Below are 24,768 nucleotides of genomic sequence, written 5' to 3' on the forward strand. Positions count from 1 at the left end.
CAAAAGCCTGCCTGGAACGCAGCATTAGCCAAAACGACCGGATCGCTTACTTCTGCTTTAATTGAATAAAATATATCAGTCACTCCAACTCATCCAAAATGGATTCCGTTTTCAGTTTTTGTTCTTTTGTCCCTCAATATATATACTGTATATCTTTATTTGGGTCCATAGCAAGGCATAACACAAGACATGACACAACAACAGACACACGGCACAGACAATAAAGGAGAATAGAGCTAAAACATAGAGATAGAAATGTACATCATTGATATCAAAAATAGAATTACTATAAAGTTAAAAAGAGACAACAATCACAATACAATGCTATTTTGATTTAGTTTATGGAGATAGTGTTCAAAACTGCCTTGCAGACATTTTTTTCCCCCCAGGAGCCACTCGTGGTATTGTATTGCAACAAAAAAACAAAAAAACAATCTGAATTCAGTCGTACATTCATGCCAAGTTTATTTAAGAAAAACACAAGATGTCAATTGTTGTTAGGGCTGCTAGTATACAACCATTAGGCCATTGAACAGGCCACTGTACATCCACTACCAGGCCTCAAAGAGAAGACAATTACCTCTTTAAATCTGTGAAATACAACTATTTTGCAATGACGGGCTGCAGGGCCGAAAGGTGAGGATAATTCTAGGGGCCCAGTGCCCAGTGGGGCCCATAAAAAACCCCAGTAGTCTAATATTTGTATGACTGATTTATTCTGCGTAAGACCCTGACTAATACTCATAGTACACTGTAAAAACTCAACATCTTTCCAAGAATATTTGTCTTATTTCTTGTCCAAATGTCTCATTTCTAGTCAAAACTAATCTCTTTCCACTTAAAATAAGACTCATCACCTAAATATTAACTTGTTTTTAGATCATTTTCACTTAATTTCACAATAAATAGAAAAATCTGCCAATGAAAGTAAGTTTTTTGTGCTTGTAATAAGGAAGAAAAACTTGCTCCACTATCAGATTTTTTCTACTTATTCCAAGTGAAAATCTGCTTGAAAGAAGTAAAAAGTGTCTAAAAACAAGCTACTTTTAATATGATATGTCTTATTTTAAGTAGAATGAGATTTGTTTTGACTAGAAATGACATTTTGACTAGAAATAAGACAAATATTCTTGCTAAGATACTTGAGTTTTTGCAGTGTAATGCTGCATTGTCAAAACAGAGAAGGCTAAATAACAAACGATAATACATACGTAGTCTAAGAAAAAAAAAAAGGAAAAGGGGAGGGGGCCCACTTTAGTATTCTTTAAGGGGGCCCAGAATTCCTAGCAACGGCCCTGCTTCTCAATATGTTGCCTCCTCCAGGTAAGCTTTTCATCAAACAGCACTCCTAAAACACGAATAACTTTAACTTGCTCCCGTGCTTGACCATATAACTTTATTGACACATCTTTTATGTTGTTTTGCAAAACATATCATCTGGGTTTTTGCAACAGATCATTTAACACCCCACTTATTTGCCTACAGCGATTCGGCGGCGTTATTCTCATGACTCGCCACAAAACCGAAAGTAAGGAAACGCTGGTCGGCTCGCCCAGCATTTCCACCACCACTAATAATAACAAAATAACGATAGAGACAAAACAATATATTTATCGAAAATGGAGCCATTAACAAGTGGTAACGTAGATTCATCCACATTAATATGAGACTTTTTTATTGTCTCAGACTTTTTTGTTCTGCCACCGGAGAAACTCCTCGTTGTCCCTTTTAAAATGTAAAATTTGACCCTAACCAGTTTTAAAAATGAAACCCAAAACTTCAGAGAAAATGGTATTCCAATTTTAAATGAATGAACCCTCAATTAGTTTAATAACAAAACAAAAGATGTTTCCACCAAATACAACTATACCAGAAAGAGAGTTTTTACAGAATTCGTTACACTTTTATACATACATTTTAAAAAAATTCATACATTTTTATTCAGCTGTGATTAATTGTTACGGGGTGTTCCCACCAAACGCGATGAACGCGATTGAATCGCGCGTCAAATGAAATCGCGTCGCGCTAGACGCTCCAGTTTTGACGCTGGTTCAATATGCAAAAAACGCCTCGTCGCGGCATCGCGTCGCGCGACGAGCCCGCCCAAACAACAACATTTCTCCCACTATTTCATTCTCTGGCTGAGATAACCACCGTCGCTGCACTGGTCCTGTCCCTGTAGATGGGACAGGAACAGCGGTGTGGGTCTCTGGCTGCAGGAGGAGGAGGAGACGGCTCCGTGAACTACTGTGTGACTGACCGCCTGTTGAGTGCTTTGGGACGGGGCGGCCGACTCGCAGCGCCCGCTGGTTGAAAACAGCAGTGATAACGGGCTTTCAGGTCCGAATCTCCAAATCAGAAACGTTTGTAACAGCACCGGAAAAGCAACAGTGAAGAGCTGTGGCTTTGCAGCAGCTAATGGGGATCTGAATAATAAACTAAACTAAACCAGAAAACTTCTAATATTGTCAATAGACTCGCTCTGACTAAGCTGCCAAGGGAACACCAGTACGTCCGTACGTCAGCACGTCGGTGACGATCTCAAAGCTGATAGGCTGTCGCGGCGCGTCTTCACGCGAATTCGCCGCAAAAGTTCAATTATTTGAACTCGAGCGATGAAGCGTCATCGCGCCGGGCGACGCGATGGAGGCGATTTTTCACGGCCAACGCGTCCATCGCGTCGCGCTATCGCGTCCATCGCATCGCCCGGCGCGATGACGCGACTAATCGCGTGTTTGCATTGACTTTACATGTAATCTCGACGCGCGATGAAGCGTCATCGCGTTTGGTGGGAACACCCCGTTACAATTCAGCTCAACGCAGCGCAGCGCACACCTAATTTCTCCTGTGAGGAAGAAAAAAAAAAAGAAGCCTGTGGTCCGACCTGACCCGAGTTATTGAATGTTTACGTTTATTTAGAAGTTTAATTGGTGCTGATTAAACTTGTAAATGAATGCTGCTCTGGATCCGAATCTTTCCTTATATTCTTATTCTTTTAAACAGTGGCCAAACAACAGAACCATTTTATTATATTAGACTAATAGCCTACATATTTTCTATCTTTGCTGAGCATAAGGTTTATTCTAAATTAAATAAAAGCCTGTCCCATATAGACGCGTGTCTCTCTAGACGGGTCCGCTCGGCGCACACACACACACACACACACACACACTGTAAAAAAGGCCAATCTACCTCATGTAATTTCTTATTTTTTGGTTAGCAGTTCCTTATTCGCTAACTCAGCTGTCAGTCAGTTAGTACAATCAGCCAATCACGTTACACTCCTAGTTGTCTGTCCCCGCCCACCATTGCTGCCATCCATCTTGATCACGGAGACACACGGCGGCCATTACAGACATCAGAAGGGTTGAAAGTTTCCAAAGTGTTGTGCGTGCATGAAAAATGTAAGTAATAAGTTTTGGATATTTATGTGCAATGTGATTACAGCTTTCTGTTATGTAAATGTAAGTTTAGCTGTTATCAGTAATAGTCACGTTTTTGCTAGCTTAATTGCTATGTTTAGCTTACTTTATGCTAATGCATCCACATGCTCAGTTCATGTTAAAGATTAGGGAGATTAAGGGTTCCTATGTAATTTCATTGCATTGTTAATTTGTTTCTTGCAATGTTTCATTGTATTTCAGAACCACACAAATCAATGCACTGTGGAAACTCCCCTACATAAAAATTCTGAAACTCTACTCCAATTGTCTCTGTCTTTCACTGGACAACCGCCAGCGTGTCTGAGCTCGGCAATAATCAGCACTAAGTAACGGGTGAGAGCTACATAAGCTAACCGTACAGACGGGTGAGGGCTACAAAGGCTAACCGTATTTTTCACACACACACACACACACACACACCTTCCAAAAAAAAAAAAAAAACTATTGTCAGAAGTCCGGGCCATGGGAACCGGCATCTTACCTCTCGTATGAATAATCAGCGTGAAAATCCAACGAATTTGATCTGTCCCGGAAAATCCGTTGTTGTGATAGATTCATGTGTTTTCATAATGTTTCATAAACTGGATACAATCACCGCAACTCTGTCCGGAGCTTCGCTACTTTTATTTCCGTATCCTTGGTAACAGTGACCCCCGGTACAAGGATTTCAAAATAAGGGCACACTGACCCCCAGTAACCCCCCCCCCCCTGACTTGAAATTATGGCCCCCCCTCGTCCAGATGCGTTCCGCGGTCCATGTGGCTTCTCATGTGTCTATTCAACTGTTTTCGTTCGCGAAATGTTTTACCACAGGTAGCACATACACATGGTCTCTCTCCTGTATGGATTCTCATGTGTATTTTCAACTGTTTTCGTTTGCGAAATGTTTTACCACAGGTAGCACATTCACATGGTTTCTCTCTTGTATGGATTCTCATGTGTATATTTAAATGTACTTGTGTGCGAAATGTGCTACCACATAGAGCACAGTCAAGTGGTTTCTCTCCTGTATGGATTCTCATGTGTGTATTCAACTGTGTTTGTGTGCGAAATGTGCTACCACATAGAGCACAGTCAAGTGGTTTCTCTCCTGTATGGATTCTCATGTGTATATTTAAATGTACTTGTGTGCGAAGTTTTTTACCACATATAGCACAGTTAAATGGTTTTACACTCATGTGTGTATTTAATTTTCTCTTTGTGCGAAATTTTTTACCACAGGTAGCACAGTCAAATGGTTTCTCTCCTGTATGGATTCTCATGTGTTCATATAAATATGCTTGTATGCGAAATGTTTTACCACAGGTAGCACAGTCAAATGGTCTTTCTCCTGTATGGATTCTCATGTGTTCCTTTAATTTGCTGCATGTTTCAAATGTTTTCCCACACTCTGAGCAGCAGTGAGACTTACAATTACAATTACAGTGAGACTTCTTATCAGTCTTACATTCTTCAGCCCTCACATGAACAGCTTCACTATTCAAACCTGAATCAGGTGCTCTGGTTTCTCTCCCGTCATCATCATCATCACTGTCTTCAGTCACACAGGACGACTCTGAGGCCTCATCATCTGTACCTGGTTGAAGATCTTCAGGTTGATCTGAGTTCCTGGCTGGTTCAGATCCTCCACAGTCGTCTCCATCAGCCTCCATCTGTTCAGCTGAGCTGCTGGATGGAGGCTCTGCCTCAGTTTGGCTGTGATGAGGAGTGTTTTCCTCCTGTTCTCCTTCCTGACTCATCCCCACGTCTTCCTGGTCCTCTTCGGCGTGTGGACTCCCTGGATCCTCTTGATCCAGAATAGGGCTCCACTCAGGGGAAAGCTCTTCTTCACTCCCGGACAGATGCTGAACATCTGCTGGAAGAAATGAAAAACACACACACACACTATAAATATTCGCAGGTGACATTTTTGTTTTTACATTTCTGTCTTTCTGTTTGTTAGAGAAGAATTTCACTTCCCTATATGTACACTGCCTGTCCAAAATAAAAGTCACACTAATATTTTGTTGGACCATCTCTAGCTTTCATTACGGCACGCATTTGCTGTGGCATTGTAAGCTTCTGAAAATGTCACAACATTTATTTCCGTCCAGAGTTTAATTAATTTTTCAAAGATTCTCAATGGGGTTCAGGTCTGGACTCTGTGGCCACATTGGACCTTGTTTCTTCCTTGAAGATGATGGTTCCTTTCGTCCGTTTTGCGCCGGTCCAAGAATTTCACTGTGCGCGCGGTCGTGTGAAAACACGTCGTTTTCCAAAACTCCTCGTAGTAGTCCCTTTAAAAAAATAAGTCGACTTACTTGCTAAGATGGTATTGTTATGTATTGAGGGTAAATTCATCTTGCACTTCGTTCAAAGTCTGCCTCCGATTTAAGGGGTAGATTTAAGGGTTGAAAAGCACTTCCCCTCATTCCTGGGACACACTACTCCTAACGCGCAAAACCGAGTGCTAGGGCCAAAATCGAGTGGCACTGATATGGAGGAGCTGTATCTACATTAGGTTACGTGTGTGTGTGTGTGTGAGGAATGCGCGCTTGCGCGCGCATTTGTATGTTATCTGTGTGTTTTGATGTGTGTGTGTGTGTGTGTAACTGTAATCACATGAAGCTGGTTCTAGAGTCTGTGTGTGTGTGTGTGTGTGTGTGTGTGTGTGTGTGTGTGTGTGTGTGTGTGTGTGTGTGTGTGTGTGTGTGTGTGTGTGAGAGACTATGAGCTGCATCCTGTGTCAGTCTGATTTAGCTGCGTCTGTGTTTATAAACATTTAAACGAGCGCCAGGTGGATTGTTTATGAAGTTAACGAGCTCTGGCCTGAGGATCAAAGAGGTTACCACGGCGATAGGGGCCCCCGCAGGCTGAGACAGACAGAAACGTGGAGAAAAAGAGCCATTTTCTGCCTCTGCACTGGTCTCACAAAAGGCTTACGGTGACAAAACGGTAACTCCTATCAGAACAAAACACAGATCAACGTTGCTCTAAGGACTTCCTGAAAAATTTGGTACGATTTGGTGTTTCTACAGTAAATATTTTGGAGACGCTGGCAGTTTTAAAACATCGGTCCGTTCTGCTTCTCTCAGAAAATATTTGTATTGGAGTCAATGAGGAGCAGGGACAGACGTGGCCGCACTTAGAGGCTGATTCTGTAAATTCTGTAAGTCTCTCTGATATTTTGAGCACATGATGAGAGACAGAACAAGTTTGTCTTACAAATTCTGAAAAAATTATGTGTGTAGAGTGTAAATTGTGTCCGGGCCGAGTGTGGAAAGAGAAAAAATCTGGAGTTTTTCTGGGCTCTCTCCCACTCTAACCGATGATGTCACGCGCTCTGACACGAACATTCCGTGCAATACACACCCATTATAAACTCATAATTTCTCCAAAAATGATCATGGTCATTGATCAGGGATTGATCAAAAACTATATGACCTATCAAAACGTGGAGTAATACGACAATACACAAGACTTGTGTCTACTGTTTAAAGTTCAAATGAAGTCTCTAGGTGAAAGTATGCCTGAGCAGTAGACGTTTGTTAAACTCCAATGATTGGTCTTTTTCGCTCTTTTTTTTTCGCCCGTCCCATTGACTTCAATGCAAAATTGTGCGCAGTTTTTCGCGACTTACTATCTCATAGCTGTAGGGATCAGTGCCCGGTACGATGGCCTGTGGCCCTAATAATAAGAAAAAATCCACACAATAAAGCCAGTGCGATGGCCCGTGGCCCTAATAAAGCATGTTAGTTATGCAGCGAAGGGAGGTTCTCTTTTCACGGCGCTGTCTCTTGTGATTGAATGGATCATGTGCCCAGCTTGTGAACCAGTGAAGAGATATCTAAGTTTAAACCACAGACCACAGATTCTCATGAGTGCATTTAAATCCAAGGGTGATTTAAATGTTTTCCCACACCCTGAGCTCGGTGAGACTTCTTACCAGTGTTACATTCTTCATCCCTCACATGAACAGCTTCACTGTTCAAACCTGACTCAGGTGCTCCGGTTTCTCTCCAGTCATCATCACTGTCTTCAGTTAAACAGGACGACTCAGAGACCTCATCATCTGTATCTGGTTGAAGATCTTCAGGTTGATCTGAGTTCCTGGCTGGTTCAGATCCTCCACAGTCGTCTCCATCAGCCTCCATCTGTTCAGCTGAGCTGCTGGATGGAGGCTCTGCCTCAGTTTGTCTTTGATGAGGTTGTAGGGACTGAGGTTCCTCCTCCTCATCCTCACTCTTCACATGAACAGAAGTCAGGGAGAACTCTGGAGTGGTCAATAGTTCTTCCTCTTCTTCTTTAATATGTAGACTCTCTGGGTTCTCCTGATCCAGACTAGTGGTCAACTCAGGAGGATCCTCTGCTTTAATCATCGACAGCTGCTGATCACCTGCAGAAACAATGAAACACACATCATGAACAACAGTGTCTTCATACTGTCACTCATATATCTGGTGTCTGTATGAACCCCAATTATCTTCTCAGTGGACACCAACAGCATCGCCTGCAGCCAACAATTAAGGAGCGTCGTAAATACCACTGAGGTCAGGAGACTTAAGAGTCGGAAGCAATAACTCCTAATAAAGAATGTTAGTTATGCAGCGAAGGGAGATTCTCTTTTCTTGCTCTGGTTGAATGGATCATGTGCCCAGCTTGTGCTCCCCTGAAGGGATATCTAAGTTTAAACCACCCATCCCCCCACCCCGTTTTAGCCAATACAGTCAATCACTGTACTGGCTAAAATATACTGTATATTAAGCAATTGAAAGTTTTTTTTTTCTCTAATCTTTCTCTGGGAAGGTGATTACAGCTAACTGCTTGCAGACTGTGATTTCCTGAACAGAAACGGTCCCGTATAAGGACTTATACAAGTTTTATTTTAAAGATCTGTGGTGGAAAATTGCTATGATTAGTATTTTCCTTGTAATGAGTAGTAACATAGTCTTTGTAGTAGTTGTAGTAAAACCTTGTTTGTACTCCTGTCAACTCCAAGACATTTGTGAACTGACCATAATAAACCTGGGGACAGAGGAAGGACACTAGGATGACCCACGTACAACCTTGTTTACTAATTGCTCTAGGTTGTAAATACCTACAGAGAAACCAACAACGGGGGTAGACATTTGTTGAGTAACACATCTGTTGGATTGTTATATTGTCTGAGAATGCTAGACGTGTTTGTAGTAATGTCTAACCAGAGTCATCCTAAGTAGAACTTGTTGAGTGGGTCCAACATGTCCTGTTACATCATTACTAGTAGTTAAATCATGATTTAGAAACTCCAATTATCAAATTTACGACTCAAGTGTTTCTAAAATTGAAGTCTGTGTGTGATGAAGACATTCAACACCTGAACCTTCAACACTGGTGTCTTAGGCTGCTGTAAATTCGGCTTTGAAATTAAATAATTAAAATAAAAAAATAAATAAAAATAACAGACTCTGTATACATGTTTATCTGTTCTTCATTTATCATTGTTATATAACTAAAATCAAAAAGAGGACAGTAGCCTATGTTCTAACTGCACACATTTCTATATGGATATACATTATACTCTTGGATGTATGATGTTGTAGATAATATAACAATGTTACAATGTGCTGTAGGCTAATAAAAATATTTTAAAGAGAAAAAAAAGAACAGAAAACTGAGAATAAAAAAACATAAACCTGTAGATTTTGGCGATGACTCCAGAAACAGGACTACAGGCATGAATTCAAATAAAAAGGATGCTTTTTTTTTAATGATTTTTTTTTTATTTTTTTTTATTTTAGCTTAGTCAAAAATGGCACATTTGATTTACAAAGTCGCCTCGACAAAGTTACTTCTTGTAACTTTGTAACTTCCTGCAGTAGCCTAGAAATGTAGTAGGTACAACATGTTCTCTTTCTCTATAAACAAGGACTTTTTTCTACTACACCTCCACAATCATGTGTATACAAAAGCAAAAGTATGTGTATACAAAAGCAAAAGTACGAACAAATGTGAAACAAAGATGTATATCAATTACAGGAGTCAATCAATGGAATAATCTAGAATTAGAAATCAAACTGTGCAACACACTTAATAGATCCAAAAAGTTATTTAAAAATAATATTATTAATAAATATAAAACTGACGTATAAATACCAGTGTGCTTATAAACTGCTGTATGTAGAATATGCAGGGTTTTTTTCTTTTTGTTGTTGCTCTGTAAAAAATGTTTTAAATTGAGTGAACGAAAAATGTTAATTTGAGAAGGGTAGGCAAAATAAGCTGATGCTTCAGCCTACACCTTTTCGGTCAAAGTAAACTGATTTGCTTGTTGTGTTTTTGTTCTGATTTGTTTTGTTTTGTATTTATACCTTTATATTTGTCTATTGTATTTGTTTTTATGAGACCGAAATAAACATACTACTACACAAGAACTAACCTGTTTTGTTGTGAACGGACTGAGTCTGCATGAAAACATCCAGCAGGTTCCTCTGCCGCTCGATCTCCTGTCTGAAGCCCGAAGCCTCCGCCTCGTAGCCGGCTACGACTCTGTCCACGGCCGCTAAGATTTCCTGGGAGGCGGCGGTGAGTCTCTCGGTAACGAATCCTCTCAGAAACTCCACCTCAGACATTTTACTCTTTGTTGTTCTTCTGCTGGTCACAGTCACAGTGGAGTGTCCCCTCGGAAACTCACAGCTCAACATAACGAATCTTCTCACGTGACTCTCATCTCGGCGGAGAGAGGAGAAAAGACACTGAAAATAGGACTTTTAAAGCTGAATGGACGGAAAGCTACTACGGCTCAAAACCTCCACATCTTATATTCCCTGGGACAGTGGCCATTATTAAGAAGCGGTAGTTTAAAAGTAAAAAGAATTGTTTTGTTTTTCTAAGCACTTTATTCAAGAAGCACATTCAAAAACATTCTGTAATAGCACTATTTTACTATTTTATTTGATACAAGAAAAGAAAATGCATTCATCTTATTTTTTGTTCTTTTATCTATTTGCCAATCTACCCACTAGATGCTGATGTAACTACAATCCTACTTGAAAATGACGCAGCACCACCACTCTTTGTTGCAGCCAATGAAAAAAAGTCCTCTGCTGCTCAAAAAAAATAAACATTTTACATGTAAAAACAGCTAATTACTCATCTTTACACTGTATATGGACTTTAAATCTTACTAAACCTATTCCTGAAGGCCAGAAAAGTACTAGTTTCTAGTTTCCTAACTCAATGATGGCTCAGGTTGGATCAGCTCTTGATCTTGACTAAATTCAATGATGTGACACTGTAGTTGATTTTTTTTTTCATAACTAGCTCCGTAACAACTTTCAATGTTGACAATTTTAGTTTGGCATATTATTAAAGGTATATTGTGTAAGAATTACTCCCATCTAGTGTTGTGGTTGTATATCGCAAGCAACTCCAGTCGTATTTTTCATGCTGCATTCACATGAAATTGGGCAGACGGACAACAGTCGCTACATGTAAGACATAAACAAGCCTCTATGTAAACAAGTGGTCCGTCAGCACGAGGCAAAACAATAAACGTGACAATATGTTGTCATGGCGATGTGGTATTGTTTTACCGGCTTTCTCTGGACTTCTGTGACTAAAATGACATCTGGTTTGTTAGCGACGGCCGTCTGCCCGACTGCAGGTGAATGCAGCATCAGTGTAACGCTCCGTTCCTCCTCACTGCGTTACCGCGGTGACTTTTCACAGACGCCACCTCCACCTGAGCCGACAGCTCCGGTGTCTCCGCTGAGTTTCCGTAGTTTCCTACCGTCACGCTGCCACTGAACGTAAAAACATGGCGACACCACATGGCAGCAGCACCGAGCTTACCCGCTCCATGGAGATATGAATGATATGAACGGCTAATTCAGAGCTGAAAGGAACACTTCACTTTGTTGATGGGGGGGATTACTGGTTAATGAAAAACAGACTTTTGAACCAAATAATCGATTTTCGTGAATAGATAACAGGAGAAGTTACACAATGTCCCTTTAACTGATAGTTGAGATGAAAAACACTCAATTGTCAAAAAACAAATCCAACACAGTCGTACATGTATGCATGAGTTTATTTCCCACAGAACACAAACATAAGACATAAACACAAGCTGCCAAATGTCGTTTTTACCTGAACTTATTGGAACAGTTTACTATTTTGTTGTTTCAAAAACTCATACGTATACACGAATTCGGCGAGCGATTTGTGTATGCCGCCATCTTGCGGCGGCGCCATTGCTGCGGTGACATGTGTCAGTCATAGTAAACTGATTCTCTATGACAGCAGCAGAAATAGGCTGGATTGGTGATGTTTAGTGTCCCCTAGTAACTGATTAAGGTATCTTAAATTGATGCCGATATTCATTTAGGAATTAATCATTTGTTTGAGCGATTAGCAGGAAAGATTAGAGTAACAGGGAGATTAAAAAAAAGAGACTGTATCATAAACAATATAACATAGGCTACCGATACGTTATGCGTGCTGACGTTAGCAAGCCAGCAGCGCGATATTTAAAGCAGAAGTAAGTGATATATTTGTGTTAATATAAGTCTTAAATAGTTATATCTTCCGACAGCAATCACTTACATAGAGTGTTTGGTCTGAAACACGGGTCTGTCAGTCACTCTGCTCTGCTCTGAGCCGAGGAGAAAACTTTTCTCGTATCCTACAGTTTTTATCCAATGAGGAGAGAGAACGGCATGCAGGGCTGTGTGTGCAGCCAAGGGACGCCGTGAATGTGGTGACGTAGGGACGAGGACTGTTATGGTGCGTTCAAGGAAACTCGTATTTTTCCGACCGTGAAGTCATACCAGTTCGATCTGGTACGAGTTCACCGGTCGGAAGTTACGAGTGGCCGTTATAGTGACGTTCACCGGTAAAACAGGTCGGAAAAACACGAGTGGGTTGCCTGGAACGCTACAAAGTCGTAAGTTGTGACTTGAAGCTGTAATTTACGATTTCAAAAGCCTGCCTGGAACGCAGCATTAGCGAAAACGACCGGACCACTTACTTCTGCTTTAATCATGTGGACAGGCTACATGAATAAAAACAACAACTTGTGCTTTGTTTTAGATATTCAAGAATATTTTATTGATCAGCTGGCCTATCCGATGATCAGAAAAACGTCAATTACAGGTCTCTGATTTATGGTCAAAATGACCTGAGCTCCGGATGGGTCGGACATATTTTACACCGGCTTTTAGACGACCATGATCACATCATATTGAAGGGATCAGTGAGACATTCACAGACCGTCCACTTTAACCACGATGTGAAGGTAACGGTGAGAAGGGAGGGTAGCCAGGTTGTACAGGTCAGCTGTGACTGCATCGCAGGCGGCGGCTGCTGCTGCTGACACGCTGTACGTAACGTTACGGTCTAAACACGGACACTCCTCCTGAAGTAAGGGGCTGTTTTGTTCCAAAGTTGTTGTATTCTGCTGATATTAGAGCAGTCGAGGACGGCACATGTCCTCCCAGCCTTCCTAGACATATTTACAGAAGAGAAAAGGTCCACTTCTTGGCGCTTGCATTCAAATGCCCGCTTCACACACAGAGCCCATCGCTGCCTGACTGGGAGCTGTCACCGCAGTAATGGCGGCTGCTCCACTAACGGTTATTTCGCCGAATTTGTGTATACTGTATATAAATATGCCAGAGGGTAAACCCAGGCAAACCAACAGGTAAAGGACTAGACCACTGTATATCCACTACCAGACCTCAAAGCAATCTGTGGAATACGACTACTGGACAACGAAGCACTGCTGCAATTAGTCCAGATATGTTTATGGTTGCATAACGAGCTCTTCCTATTCAGTTTCACTGACATTCTTGTCTTCACACGCCTTCACATGCTGCTTGCATTTGTACCAAGACTCAAACCGTTTGCCACAAAAACTGCAACTGTGCTCTTTCTCTCCTCTGTGAGTGATCGTGTGCTGCTTAAAATGCGACTGGCTGTGAAACCTCTTCCCACAGACGGAACAAGCGAAAGGTTTCTCTCCCGTATGGACTCTGGTGTGGATTGTGAGTTCTCCTTGTCGCTTGTATGTTTTCCCACAGAAGCCACAGACGTAGGGTCTGTCTTCTGAGTGGACGGCCATGTGGCCTTGAAGATGATCCTGCCGGAAAAACAGTTTCCCACAAACCTCACAAGTAAACGTTTTCTCATTAGTATGGACGTTGGTGTGGATTGTAAGACCCCTCTTCGAGCAAAACCCTTTCCCACAAACATCACAAACAAATGGTTTATCTTGTACATGGATTCCCTCGTGTCTCTTCAAATCCGCCTTTCTCTCAAAGGTTTTCCCACACTCTGAGCAGCTGTGACTCTTCACAATCTCACGATCTTCATCTCTTACACCTGACTCTGGTGCCTCAGTTTGGCTGTGATGAGGAGTGTCTTCCTCCTCTTCCTCCTCCTCTTCCTGTTCTCCTTCCTGACTCATCCCCACGTCTTCCTGGTCCTCTTCGGCGTGTGGACTCCCTGGATCCTCTTGATCCAGAATGGGGCTCCACTCAGGGGAAAGCTCTTCTTCACTCCCGGACAGATGCTGAACATCTGCTGGAAGAAATGAAAAACACACACACATATATAAATATTCACATGTGACATTTTTGTTTTTACATTTCTGTCTTTCTGTTTGTTAGAGAAGAATTTCACTTCCCTATATGTACACTGCCTGTCCAAAATAAAAGTCACACTAATATTTCGTTGGACCGTCTCTTTCATTACGGCACGCATTTGCTGTGGCATCGTTTCAACAAGCTTCTGCAAATGTCACAACATTTATTTCCGTCCAGAGTTTAAAGGGACAACGAGGAGTTTCTCCATAAAAAAGTCTCATATTAATGTGGATGAATCTACGTTACCACTTGTTAATGGTCCCATTTTAGATAAATATATGGTTTTGTCTCTATGGTTATTTTGTTATTATTAGTGGTGGTGGAAATGCTAGGCGAGCCGACCAGTGTTTCTTTACTTTCGGTTTCGTGACGAGTCATGAGAATAACGCCGCCGAATCGCCGTTTATGGTCGGAACTACGACGGTATGTGATCGTCTTCCAACCTCTGACTTTCATTGTTTCATGAATGAAAACATTCTTGGCAAGACGTCCATCTTGCGCCAGTCCAAGAATTTCACCGTGTGCGCGAAGGCTCATGGTAAATGTAGTGTGAAAACACTTCGCTACGTTACGCTTTCCAAAACTTCTCGTTGTCCCTTTAATTAATTTTTCAAAGATTCTCAATGGGGTTCAGGTCTGGACTCTGGTCAGATTGGACCATGTTTCTTCCTTGAAGATGATGTTCCCCACTCTCCTTCCAGTTTTTAATAATGCGTTGGACAGTTCTCAACCCAGTTTTAGTCTCAGCAATCTCATTGGATGTTTTATCCAAGTTGTGATTTCTTTTTTGGACGGGCAGTGTAGTTTGTGTGGTTAAAAGGTCAATCCCTCTGTGTTTATAGTTTACAGTTAAGAATTAGATGCCCCTTTCTGAGATAAAAACTATTAACTATTTCCTTTGTCTCAAAGTCTCTTACATTATCTCAGAGATAAAAATATGAATTCATTTTTTTAATTACCATTTTCTGGCAGGACTTCAGGCTGTGGTTCCTCCTGAACGACCAGGTGTTTCTGAGCTCCACTGATCCGAGATCTGTTCTGTTTCCTCCGTTTACACCGAGCTCTGGAGGAAAAACATGTGAAGGATGAAGATGAGCAGCAGGTCGATGTCTCACAAGGTGAAAATACGACAGAAAGTTCAACGGGAACCTTGAAGGAGTTGGATCCAGACTCGTGTTGTTGACTTCATCTTCACCCTCCTCTTCCTCAACATGGCCGAGGCTCCTGCTGCGCTTCGCACCTGAACAAAACAGTGACAGTCGACTTTATTCCAGCTCAGTGAAACATACCGTAAAACTCGGTGTGTAAGTTGCACTTTTTTTCCATCTAAAAAGTTGGGTGCGGGTTATACACTGGTGTGACCAAGGTAAACGTCTGGCATTAACAGGCCTTTTTCAGGGATCAGATTGCAATCGGCTAAACCACCTCCGGAGGTTGTCATGGACACGTTGTGACCACATTGAACACAGGTGTAAACGGGGATGTGTCCTGTATCCCTATACAACTACGCGGGAAAATAATCTTATTGTGATGTGTTTCACCATCTCAGCACAAAAACTTCACGTTGTAGACTTGTGGAATAACTTGTATAACTTTGTTTTATTAAAAAATTGGAATAGAAAACCTTGTTTTCCCAGTTTGAGACCCTCAAAAATAGACGGCAACTTATACTCCAGTGTGATTTATATTTCGAATTTTATGGTAAGTCAGAAGTCAGAACAGAAGAAGACACAATTCAACATCTGAACCTAAAACACTGGTGTCTTATTGCAAATTTGATCCAAAAACAAGAAAATTTCTGTGCAGACATTTTGAAAGCGGCCGTGTGGCCAAAGCTGTCAACATGGGAATATGTGTGTGTGTGTGTGTGTGTATCTGTAATCACATAAAACTATCTGTGTGTGTGGCAGGGTAGTGCGCGCATGTGTGGTTGGCCTGAGGCTCTGGCCTGAGGCTCTGGCCTGAGGCTCAGAGGTTGCCACAGCAACTTGAGGTGGTTGCCTGGCAACGCCTGTAGAGCGGAAGAGGCGCCCCAGGCTGAGGCAGACAGAAACGTGGAGAAAAAGTGTGATTTTCTGCCTTGGCGCTGGTCTCACATTTGGGCTTATTGTGACCAAACGGTAGCTCAGAAAAAGAAGCAGACCGTGGTCGCTGAAAGAACTCCCTCAACACTTGACTGATTGATGGTTTTGGTGTTTCTACAGTAAATATTTTGGGAACCCTAACAAGTTAAAAACAAGAGTCCCTTCTGCTTGTCTTAGAAAATCTTTGTATTAGAGTCAATGAGGGGCAGGGAGGGATATGGCCGCACCCAGAGGCTCACAGTTTAAATTCTGTAAGTGAGTAAGCTGTGTTGAACACATCGTTAGAGAGAGAACAGGTTTGTCTACAACGGTGGAAAATATCATGTGTGTAAAGTGTAAATTGTGGACGTGAGCAGCGCGGAAAGAGAAAGATTTCAGAGAATTACAGACAACTTCTTCCACTCTAGCTGATGATGTCACCCACTCTAGTCCGAACATTCCGTGCAATACAAACCCATTATAATCTCAACATTCCTCTTAAAATTATGATGATTATTGAACAGTGATTGATCAGAAACTAACAAAAATGTGGAAGACTACTTCAAAAGAGGAGACTTGTGTCTACGTTTTAATGTTTAAATGGAGTCTCTCTGTTGTTGTTTTTGAATCTTTACATTTTTTTTTCTGCACTTACTATTCTTGTTTCATTTCTGTTTTTGTAATTGTCCTTGATTTTTATGGTGCAAAACAAATAAATACACGTATCCTAGGCTATTCTGTGGGGAAAAAAAGTAATAGCACGTTTTACCCAGGTCCTTTCAAAACTGTAGGGGGAACAGCGAATCGAAATTTGGTATGGTAGATAAAGATAATGATTAGCAAAGGATAACAATAGTGCCTCGAAGAGATACATTATTTATTGATTGGGTCGAGGTTCATTGGATTTAAAACACTAACCTGTTTTGTTGAGGACGACTCGAGGCTGCAGGAGAACATCCAGCATGTTTCTGTGCCGGTCGAGCTCCGTTCTGAAGCCCGAAGCCTCCGCCTCGTAGCCGGCTACGACTTTGTCCACGGCCGCTAAGATTTCCTGGAAGACGGAGGTGAGTCTCTCGGTGACGAATCCTCTCAGAAACTCCACCTGAGAGTTTTTACTCAAACTCTCGGTTGTTTTTCTTATTCTTCTTTTTGGTTTAGGGCGATTGGCATCCATCTTTTTGTGCATTGGTTTTTTGGGGGGGGGTTTGTCAAACGATACTAGCCTGTTGTTTGTATCCTTCCTGTAGCACGAGCACGACTCTCTTCCGGCTTGGGTACGTGCACAAATTTCGTCCGAGTAGAAACAATTTTGAATGTATATAGCTTTATTTTACAGACTCCAAGTCCAATAATTGACATAAACAAAGAAACATAGACAAACATATTTTTATTAACAGATAAAATAGATACAGAACAGATATTAACAGATATGTAGGCTATACACATACTGTTATTGCCAGGGGTGTATAAAAAAACAGAGTGGGTATACAAAAACAAAATTGAAAATATATGTATTAAAGCAGAAATAAGCGATATTTTTGTGTTAATATAAGTCTTAAATAGTTATATCTTCCGACAGCAATCACTTAGAGTGTTTGGACCGAAACACGGGTCTGTCAGTCACTCTGCTCTGCTCTGAGCCGAGGAGAAAACATTTATCGTATCCTACAGTTTTTATCCAATGAGGAGAGAGAACGGCATGCAGGGCTGTGTGTGCAGCCAAGGAACGCCGTGAATGTGGCGACGTAGGGACGAGGACTGTTATGGTGCGTTCAAGGAAACTCGTATTTTTCCGACCGTGAAGTGGTACCAGTTCGATCTGGTACGAGTTCACCGGTCAGAAGTTACGAGTGGCCGTTATAGTGACTTTCACCGGTAAAACAGGTCGGAAAAACACGAGTGGGTTGCCTGGAACGCTACAAAGTCGTAAGTTGTGACTTGAAGCTGTAATTTACGATTTCAAAAGCCTGCCTGGAACGCAGCATTAGCGAAAACGACCGGACCACTTACTTCTGCTTTAAATAGTTATATCTTCCGGCAATCACTTACATAGAGTGTTTGGACCGAAACACGGGTCTGTCAGTCACTCAGCTCTGCTCTGAGCCGAGGAGAAAACTTTCCTTGTATCCTACAAGTTTTATCCAATGAGGAGAGAGAACGGCATGCAGGGCTGTGTGTGCAGCCAAGGGATGCCGTGAATGTGGTGACGTAGGGACGAGGACCAATAGATCCATGACGAGGGCGGGGGCTGCTAACTCCATCGGCTGACAAGAAGTTATGGTGCGTTCAAGGCAGCCCGTAACTCGTGTTTTTCCGACCTGTGAAGTGGTACCAGTTCGATCTGGTACGAGTTCACGGGTCAGAAGTTACGAGTGGCCGTTATAGTGACTTTCACCGGTAAAACAGGTCGGAGAAACACGAGTGGGTTGCCTGGAACGCTACAAAGTCGTAAGTCGTGACTTGAAGCTGTAATTTACGGTTTCAAAAGCCTGCCTGGAACGCAGCATTAGCCAAAACGACCGGATCGCTTACTTCTGCTTTAATTGAATAAAATATATCAGTCACTCCAACTCATCCAAAATGGATTCCGTTTTCAGTTTTTGTTCTTTTGTCCCTCAATATATATACTGTATATCTTTATTTGGGTCCATAGCGAGGCATAACACAAGACATGACACAACAACAGACACACGGCACAGACAATAAAGGAGAATAGAGCTAAAACATAGAGATAGAAATGTACATCATTGATATCAAAAATAGAATTACTATAAAGTTAAAAAGAGACAACAATCACAATACAATGCTATTTTGATTTAGTTTATGGAGATAGTGTTCAAAACTGCCTTGCAGACATTTTTTTCCCCCCAGGAGCCACTCGTGGTATTGTATTGCAACAAAAAAACAAAAAATTTGAATTCAGTCGTACATTCATGCCAAGTTTATTTAAGAAAAACACAAGATGTCAATTGTTGTTAGGGCTGCTAGTATACAACCATTAGGCCATTGAACAGGCCACTGTACATCCACTACCAGGCCTCAAAGAGAAGACAATTACCTCTTTAAATCTGTGAAATACAACTATTTTGCAATGACGGGCTGCAGGGCCGAAAGGTGATGATAATTCTAGGGGCCCAGCGCCCAGTGGGGCCCATAAAAAACCCCAGTAGTCTAATCTTTGTATGACTGATTTATTCTGCGTAAGACCCTGACTAATACTCATAGTACACTGTAACAACTCAACATCTTTCCAAGAATATTTGTCTTATTTCTTGTCCAAATGTCTCATTTCAAGTAAAACTAAACTCTTTCCACTTAAAATAAGACTCATCACCTAAAAATTTACTTGTTTTTAGATCATTTTCACTTGTTTCAAACTAATTTTCACTTGAAATAAGTAGAAAAATCTGCCAGTGAAAGTAAGTGTTTTTGTGCTTGTAATAAGGAAGAAAAACTTGCTCCACTGTCAGATTTTTCTACTTATTCCAAGTGAAAGTAAGCTTGAAAGAAGTAAAAAAGTGTCTAAAAACAAGCTACTTTTAATATGATGTGTCTTATTTTAAGTATAATGACATTTGTTTTGACTAGAAATGACATTTTGACTAGAAATAAGACAAATATTCTTGCTAAGATACTTGAGTTTTTGCAGTGTAATGCTGCATTAGCATCAAAACAAGGTAGGCTAAATAAAAAATGATAACACATACGTAGTCTAAGAAAAACAACTGGAAAAGTTAGGGGGAGGGGCCCACTTTAGTATTCTTTAAGGGGGCTCTCTGTTCAGTTTCACTTGCTGCCGCTGTCTTCACCGTCATTCTTGAGTTTACAGACACCCATGTGCTTCTTGCAGAACCACCAAGACGTGAATCGCTTGTCACAAAAGTTGCACCTGAACGCTTTCTCTCCCGTGTGAACTATCATGTGTGCATCTAAATACCTCTGCCTGTGAAATCTCTTCTTACAAACGAGACAAGCGTAACGTTTCTCCCCCGTGTGGATTCTCGTGTGGATCGTGAGGTCTCCTCTTCGCTTGTATGATTTCCCACAGACATCACAGACGTACGGTTTGTCTCCTGAGTGGACGGCCATGTGCCCTTTAAGATGATCCTGTCTGTGAAACGACTTCCCACAAACCTCACAGCCGAAGATTCTGCCTTTGTCTTTCTTATGGATTCTCATGTGTTGGTAAAACTTCCTGTTGTCGGTCCACAATGTCCCACAAACATCACAAACACGTGAAGCTCCGTCTGTGTGTATCTTCATGTGCTGTCTAAGATTCACCCCTCGGGAAAAGGATTTCTCACAGTGCTTACAACTAAAGGTTCTCTCTTGACCGTGGATAGCGTGGAGGTGATTTAGAAGAATCCTCTTCGTCTTAAAGGTTTTCTCACAAACATCACAGACGAACGGTTTCTCGTTGGAATGGCTTATCATGTGATCGGTCAAATGCGACTTTCTGTTAAATGCTTTGCCACACTCTGAGCAGCTGTGAGGCTTCTTCTTAACAGTTTTACATTGTTCATCATCTGACTCAGGTGCTCTGGTTTCTCTCCAGTCGTCATCACTGTCCTCAGCTTCAGAGAACGACTCTTCAGAGACCTCATCATCATCATCTGTACCTGGTTGAAGATCTACAGGTTGATCTGAGTTCCTGGCTGGTTCAGATCCTCCACAGTCGTCTCCATCAGCCTCCATCTGTTCAGCTGAGCTGCTGGATGGAGGCTCCAACTCAGTTTGGCTGTGATGAGGACTGTCTTCCTCCTCCTCTTCCTCCTTCTCCTCCTCTTCCTTCTCCTCTTCCTCCTTCTCCTCCTCTTCCTTCTCCTCCTCCTCCTCCTCCTCCTCCTCCTCTTCCTTCTCCTCTTCCTCCTCCTCCTCCTCCTCCTCCTCCTGTTCTCCTTCCTGACTCATCCCCACGTCTTCCTGGTCCTCTTCGGCGTGTGGACTCCCTAGATCCTCTTGATCCAGAATGGGGCTCCACTCAGGGGAAAGCTCTTCTTCACTCCCGGACAGATGCTGAACATCTGCTGGAAGAAATTAAAAACACACACACACTGTTGATTTAGTTTTTTTAGCCATTGGGTCCAAAACGTCTCCTTTAACGTCTGTGTTAAAGGGATAGTAGCATTTTTTTAAAGTGGGGTTGTATGATCTACAAATAGCCCCTAAGTACTTTAATTGCAGTAGAAGACTCTCTGCACTCCTCTCGTTAGCAACGCCAGCCCATAATAGCCCTGCCCAGAGATTTACAACATACAGTGTTGTGAATGGACCCAAAGAAACGGCCTATTTTCACGGCCTAAAAGACGTAAATACACAGTTCCATTGTTCACTACAATATAATTTTTTCCAGCCCTTCAAAGTGCAGGAAAAACACAGTTTTTATTTGGACCTAACCAACTGCTGATCGGCGGGCGCTAACCCTGGGCGGAGGGATACGTGAGTTGGTTAGGTCCAAATAAAAACTGTGTTTTTCCTGCACTTTGAGGGGCTGGAAAAAATTATACTATAGTGAACAATGGAACTGTGTGTTTTTTTTCCAGGTAAAACCTCTTTTAGTCCGTGAAAATAGGCCGTTTCTTTGGGTCCGTTCACAACAATGTATGTTATAAATCTCTGGGCAGGGCTATTATGGGCTGGCGTTGCTAACGGGAGGAGTGCAGAGAGTCTTCTACTGCAATTAAAGTACTTAGGGGCTATTTGTAGATCATACAACCCCACTTTGAAAAAATGATACTATCCCTTTAACACGTTATTTTTTAGTGTCTTGGTGTTGGCACATACTGTCAGTGTTAGAATAATTTTCTAACCGAGTATGAGGTCATGTCTGACAGACAGAGAGCAGCCGGTGCATAAATACACTCTGTCCGCCAGACAGTCGCATCACTGACACACAGCGTCGTCAGACTAAATATCAGGTGGATAATAAGAGTAGAGATGGAGTTTAAGATGCACATACGGGGCAGATGTGCATCTTTATGCCGCGGCTGCCTCGGAGGAGAAAACTTTTTTTCTTTTTTTTTTTAAATCATTAGCGGTGCTTATTTATTAGTCCACACTACATGTTGGTGCCTTCGGTCCTCTCTGCCTCGCATCATTTCAGGAAATAACTGGGAAGGTTTCAGAATGTTTGTAAACTGAAAGCAGATTTTCTAACAGACTTGATGACACCTGTCGTTTCCCTCCCTCCCGTTTACGCCGAGGGAACCACCACAGATTATTGTAAAAGGTTTGAAAGTCCGAGGCTCGATCCAAAAACACTTTTACACAGCAGAAAATCACGTTGCTTGATCCGAAACTGTTGAACACTACAAAAAGCCGAACCACGGAATGATAATGTAGTTTGATCCGACACTAGACTTTTGCTTCTCCCGCTTTCCCTTTCGGCCATGTGTAGTGTATTATTTGAACTAAGATGAAGTGTGATGATGATGATTTAAATTGACATGCCCGAAATAAACTAATTGATTGATTGATTGATTGATAGACTGTTGCTCTAACGTGCCGTTTTTTTAATCCTAGGTTAACCAGATAATAATTCATAACCGGATAGCAGATTGCCTACTCGGGTAACCGTGCACATCCCTAGTGGTGAAGGAGCGCTGGATACAGCGGTTTTTGACGTCTCATGACGTGAGACGCATACATGCGGTCTACGTATAAATAGGGGGGGGTATCCTGTAGGGGTGGGAGAAAAAAATCGATTCACATAGATATCGCGATATCTTTTTTGACGATTTTTAAATCGATTTTTTTTTTCAAAAATCGATTTTTTTTTTTGTTGACATTTTTTAAATATTGTGCAATGTGTATTTGTTAGCCTCTTTTACATACAGAGAGTCCAGGTTTTGAAAAGGGTTTAAGTTCACTTTATAATGGAGTATGTTAATTTATAGGCTCCTACAGTATTTGTGTGCAGATAAATGCTAAAAATGCAGACTAAAAATCGAGAGAATCGGCAATATCGTAGAATCGCAATTTAAATCGAATCGCCATCCAAAAAATCGTAGAAGAATCGAATCGGGAGAAAAGCATATCGTCCCAGCCCTAGTATCCTGACACCAACCAACAGCAGGAAGCTTTTCTGTTCTGAACGTCTAAAGACACCAAAAATCAACTTGTTAGCACATGCAGATGTTAAAAGAGACGATTTGGACCTGATGGCGTTCCGTATTGATTTCCTTTGTCTACAGGTCCCCTACATGACAGTTCACCTCAGAGATGACATTATTAATTCATTAATGAATACTTTTTCTTTAATTACCATTTTCTGGCAGTACTTCAGGCTGAGGTTCCTCCTGGACGACCAGGTGTTTCTGAGCTCCACTGATCCCAGGTCTGTCCTGTTTCCTCCGTTTACACCGAGCTCTGGAGGAAAAACATGTGAAGGATGAAGATGAGCAGCGGGTCGATGTCTCACAAGGTGAAAAAAACACAACAGGAAGTTCAACGGGAACCTTGAAGGAGTTTGATCCAGACTCGTGTTGTTGACTTCATCTTCACCCTCCTCTTCCTCAACATGGCCGAGGCTCCTGCTGCGCTTCGCACCTAGAAGACACGATTCATTCAACACCTGAACCTCACACACCGGCCTAAAAACTAACCACCGAGCAGAAACACCTGTGAATAAAGTGATCATATGTGTAGATTGAGGTGATTAAGGCCCCGTCCAGACGAATACGCGGCTTCACCGAATCCGATCTTGTGTGGACGGGGCCTAATAGAGCAGCACTCGGAAAAGAGGAACACTGGGATGAACTCAAAAAAAAAATGATTACCCCGTTGGTTGAATGTCTCAAAGCCGATTTTAAGAGCAAATTGTATTGATAAAAAAAAAAAAAACACAGAACTTTCTTTTTTCATGTAATTTCCAGTATGATAGCCGCATGACAGTTAAAGGGATAGTTCACCCAAAATTCAAATTTCTCTCATTATCTCCTCCCCCTCATGTGGACTAAGGGCTGGGAGAAGTTTCAGAGTCCTCCGTGGCTTCTCTGAGTTACAGGGGGTCTCGGCGTAGCAGTGCATGTCCATATGACGGTTGTGAATGGGGCTCACTTTTCTTCGTAACAAAAAGACACACCAAAAAACATCCAGATACCTCCATGCTGCTCGTATGTAATGTCCGTCTTGTATTGAAGCCCCAACATGAGAAATTGTTCCGAAAAAAATTAAATAAGTCTATATTTTAAGCTAGTTTGTAGCGGAAGCTCCCAGTGTTGCTCTGCCAGAATCTTGCGTAATTTGCGGAGCCGTGAACTGGTGTCGATGCAAATCGCGCAAGATTTGGACGGACCAGGAAGAGCAGTGCTGGGAGCTTCCGCTACAAACAAGGTCGGGGCTTCAATACAAGAGGGACATTACAGACGAGCAGCATGGAGGTATTTGGATGTTTTTTGGTGTGTCTTTTTGTTACGAAGACAGTTGGTATCCATTTGCAACCGTTATATGGACATGCACTGCTACGCCGAGACCCCCTGTAACTCAGAGAAGCCACGGAGGAATCTGAAACTTCTCCCAGCCCTTAGTCCACATGAGGGGGAGGAGATAATGAGGGAAATTTGAATTTTGGATGAACTATCCCTGTAAGGGTTATTCTTCTTCTCCTATAGAAAATCAAACATATGTTTTGAGAAATATTTGGACATGTTTTGCTTT

The 24,768-nt window shown here is 41.9% G+C and overlaps 3 protein-coding genes across 3 annotated transcripts in view; all 3 read right to left on the bottom strand.

The window, feature by feature from the left end:
* LOC146968509 (uncharacterized) overlaps positions 1–24,768 on the bottom strand; it is a 102,513-nt gene that overhangs the window by 53,569 nt on the left and 24,176 nt on the right. The window lies entirely within an intron of this gene.
* The window catches only part of LOC146968512 (uncharacterized), a 51,414-nt gene that overhangs the window by 14,074 nt on the left and 12,572 nt on the right, over positions 1–24,768 (bottom strand). The gene's annotated exons all lie outside the window — the stretch shown is intronic.
* Positions 5,179–17,291, bottom strand: LOC146968514 (uncharacterized). The gene is made up of 3 exons (XM_085760371.1): positions 17,029–17,291; positions 7,394–7,818; positions 5,179–5,298 (listed from the first exon to the last, which is right to left on the bottom strand). The coding sequence occupies exons 1-3, from the start codon at positions 17,282–17,284 to the stop codon at positions 5,179–5,181; spliced, it is 801 nt and encodes a 266-aa protein (XP_085616497.1). The 5' UTR covers positions 17,285–17,291.

Source organism: Trachurus japonicus, chromosome 18 (genome assembly GCF_045865225.1).
Source record: "Trachurus japonicus isolate A0001 chromosome 18, Traja_1.0".
Taxonomy (NCBI): Eukaryota; Metazoa; Chordata; class Actinopteri; order Carangiformes; family Carangidae; genus Trachurus; species Trachurus japonicus.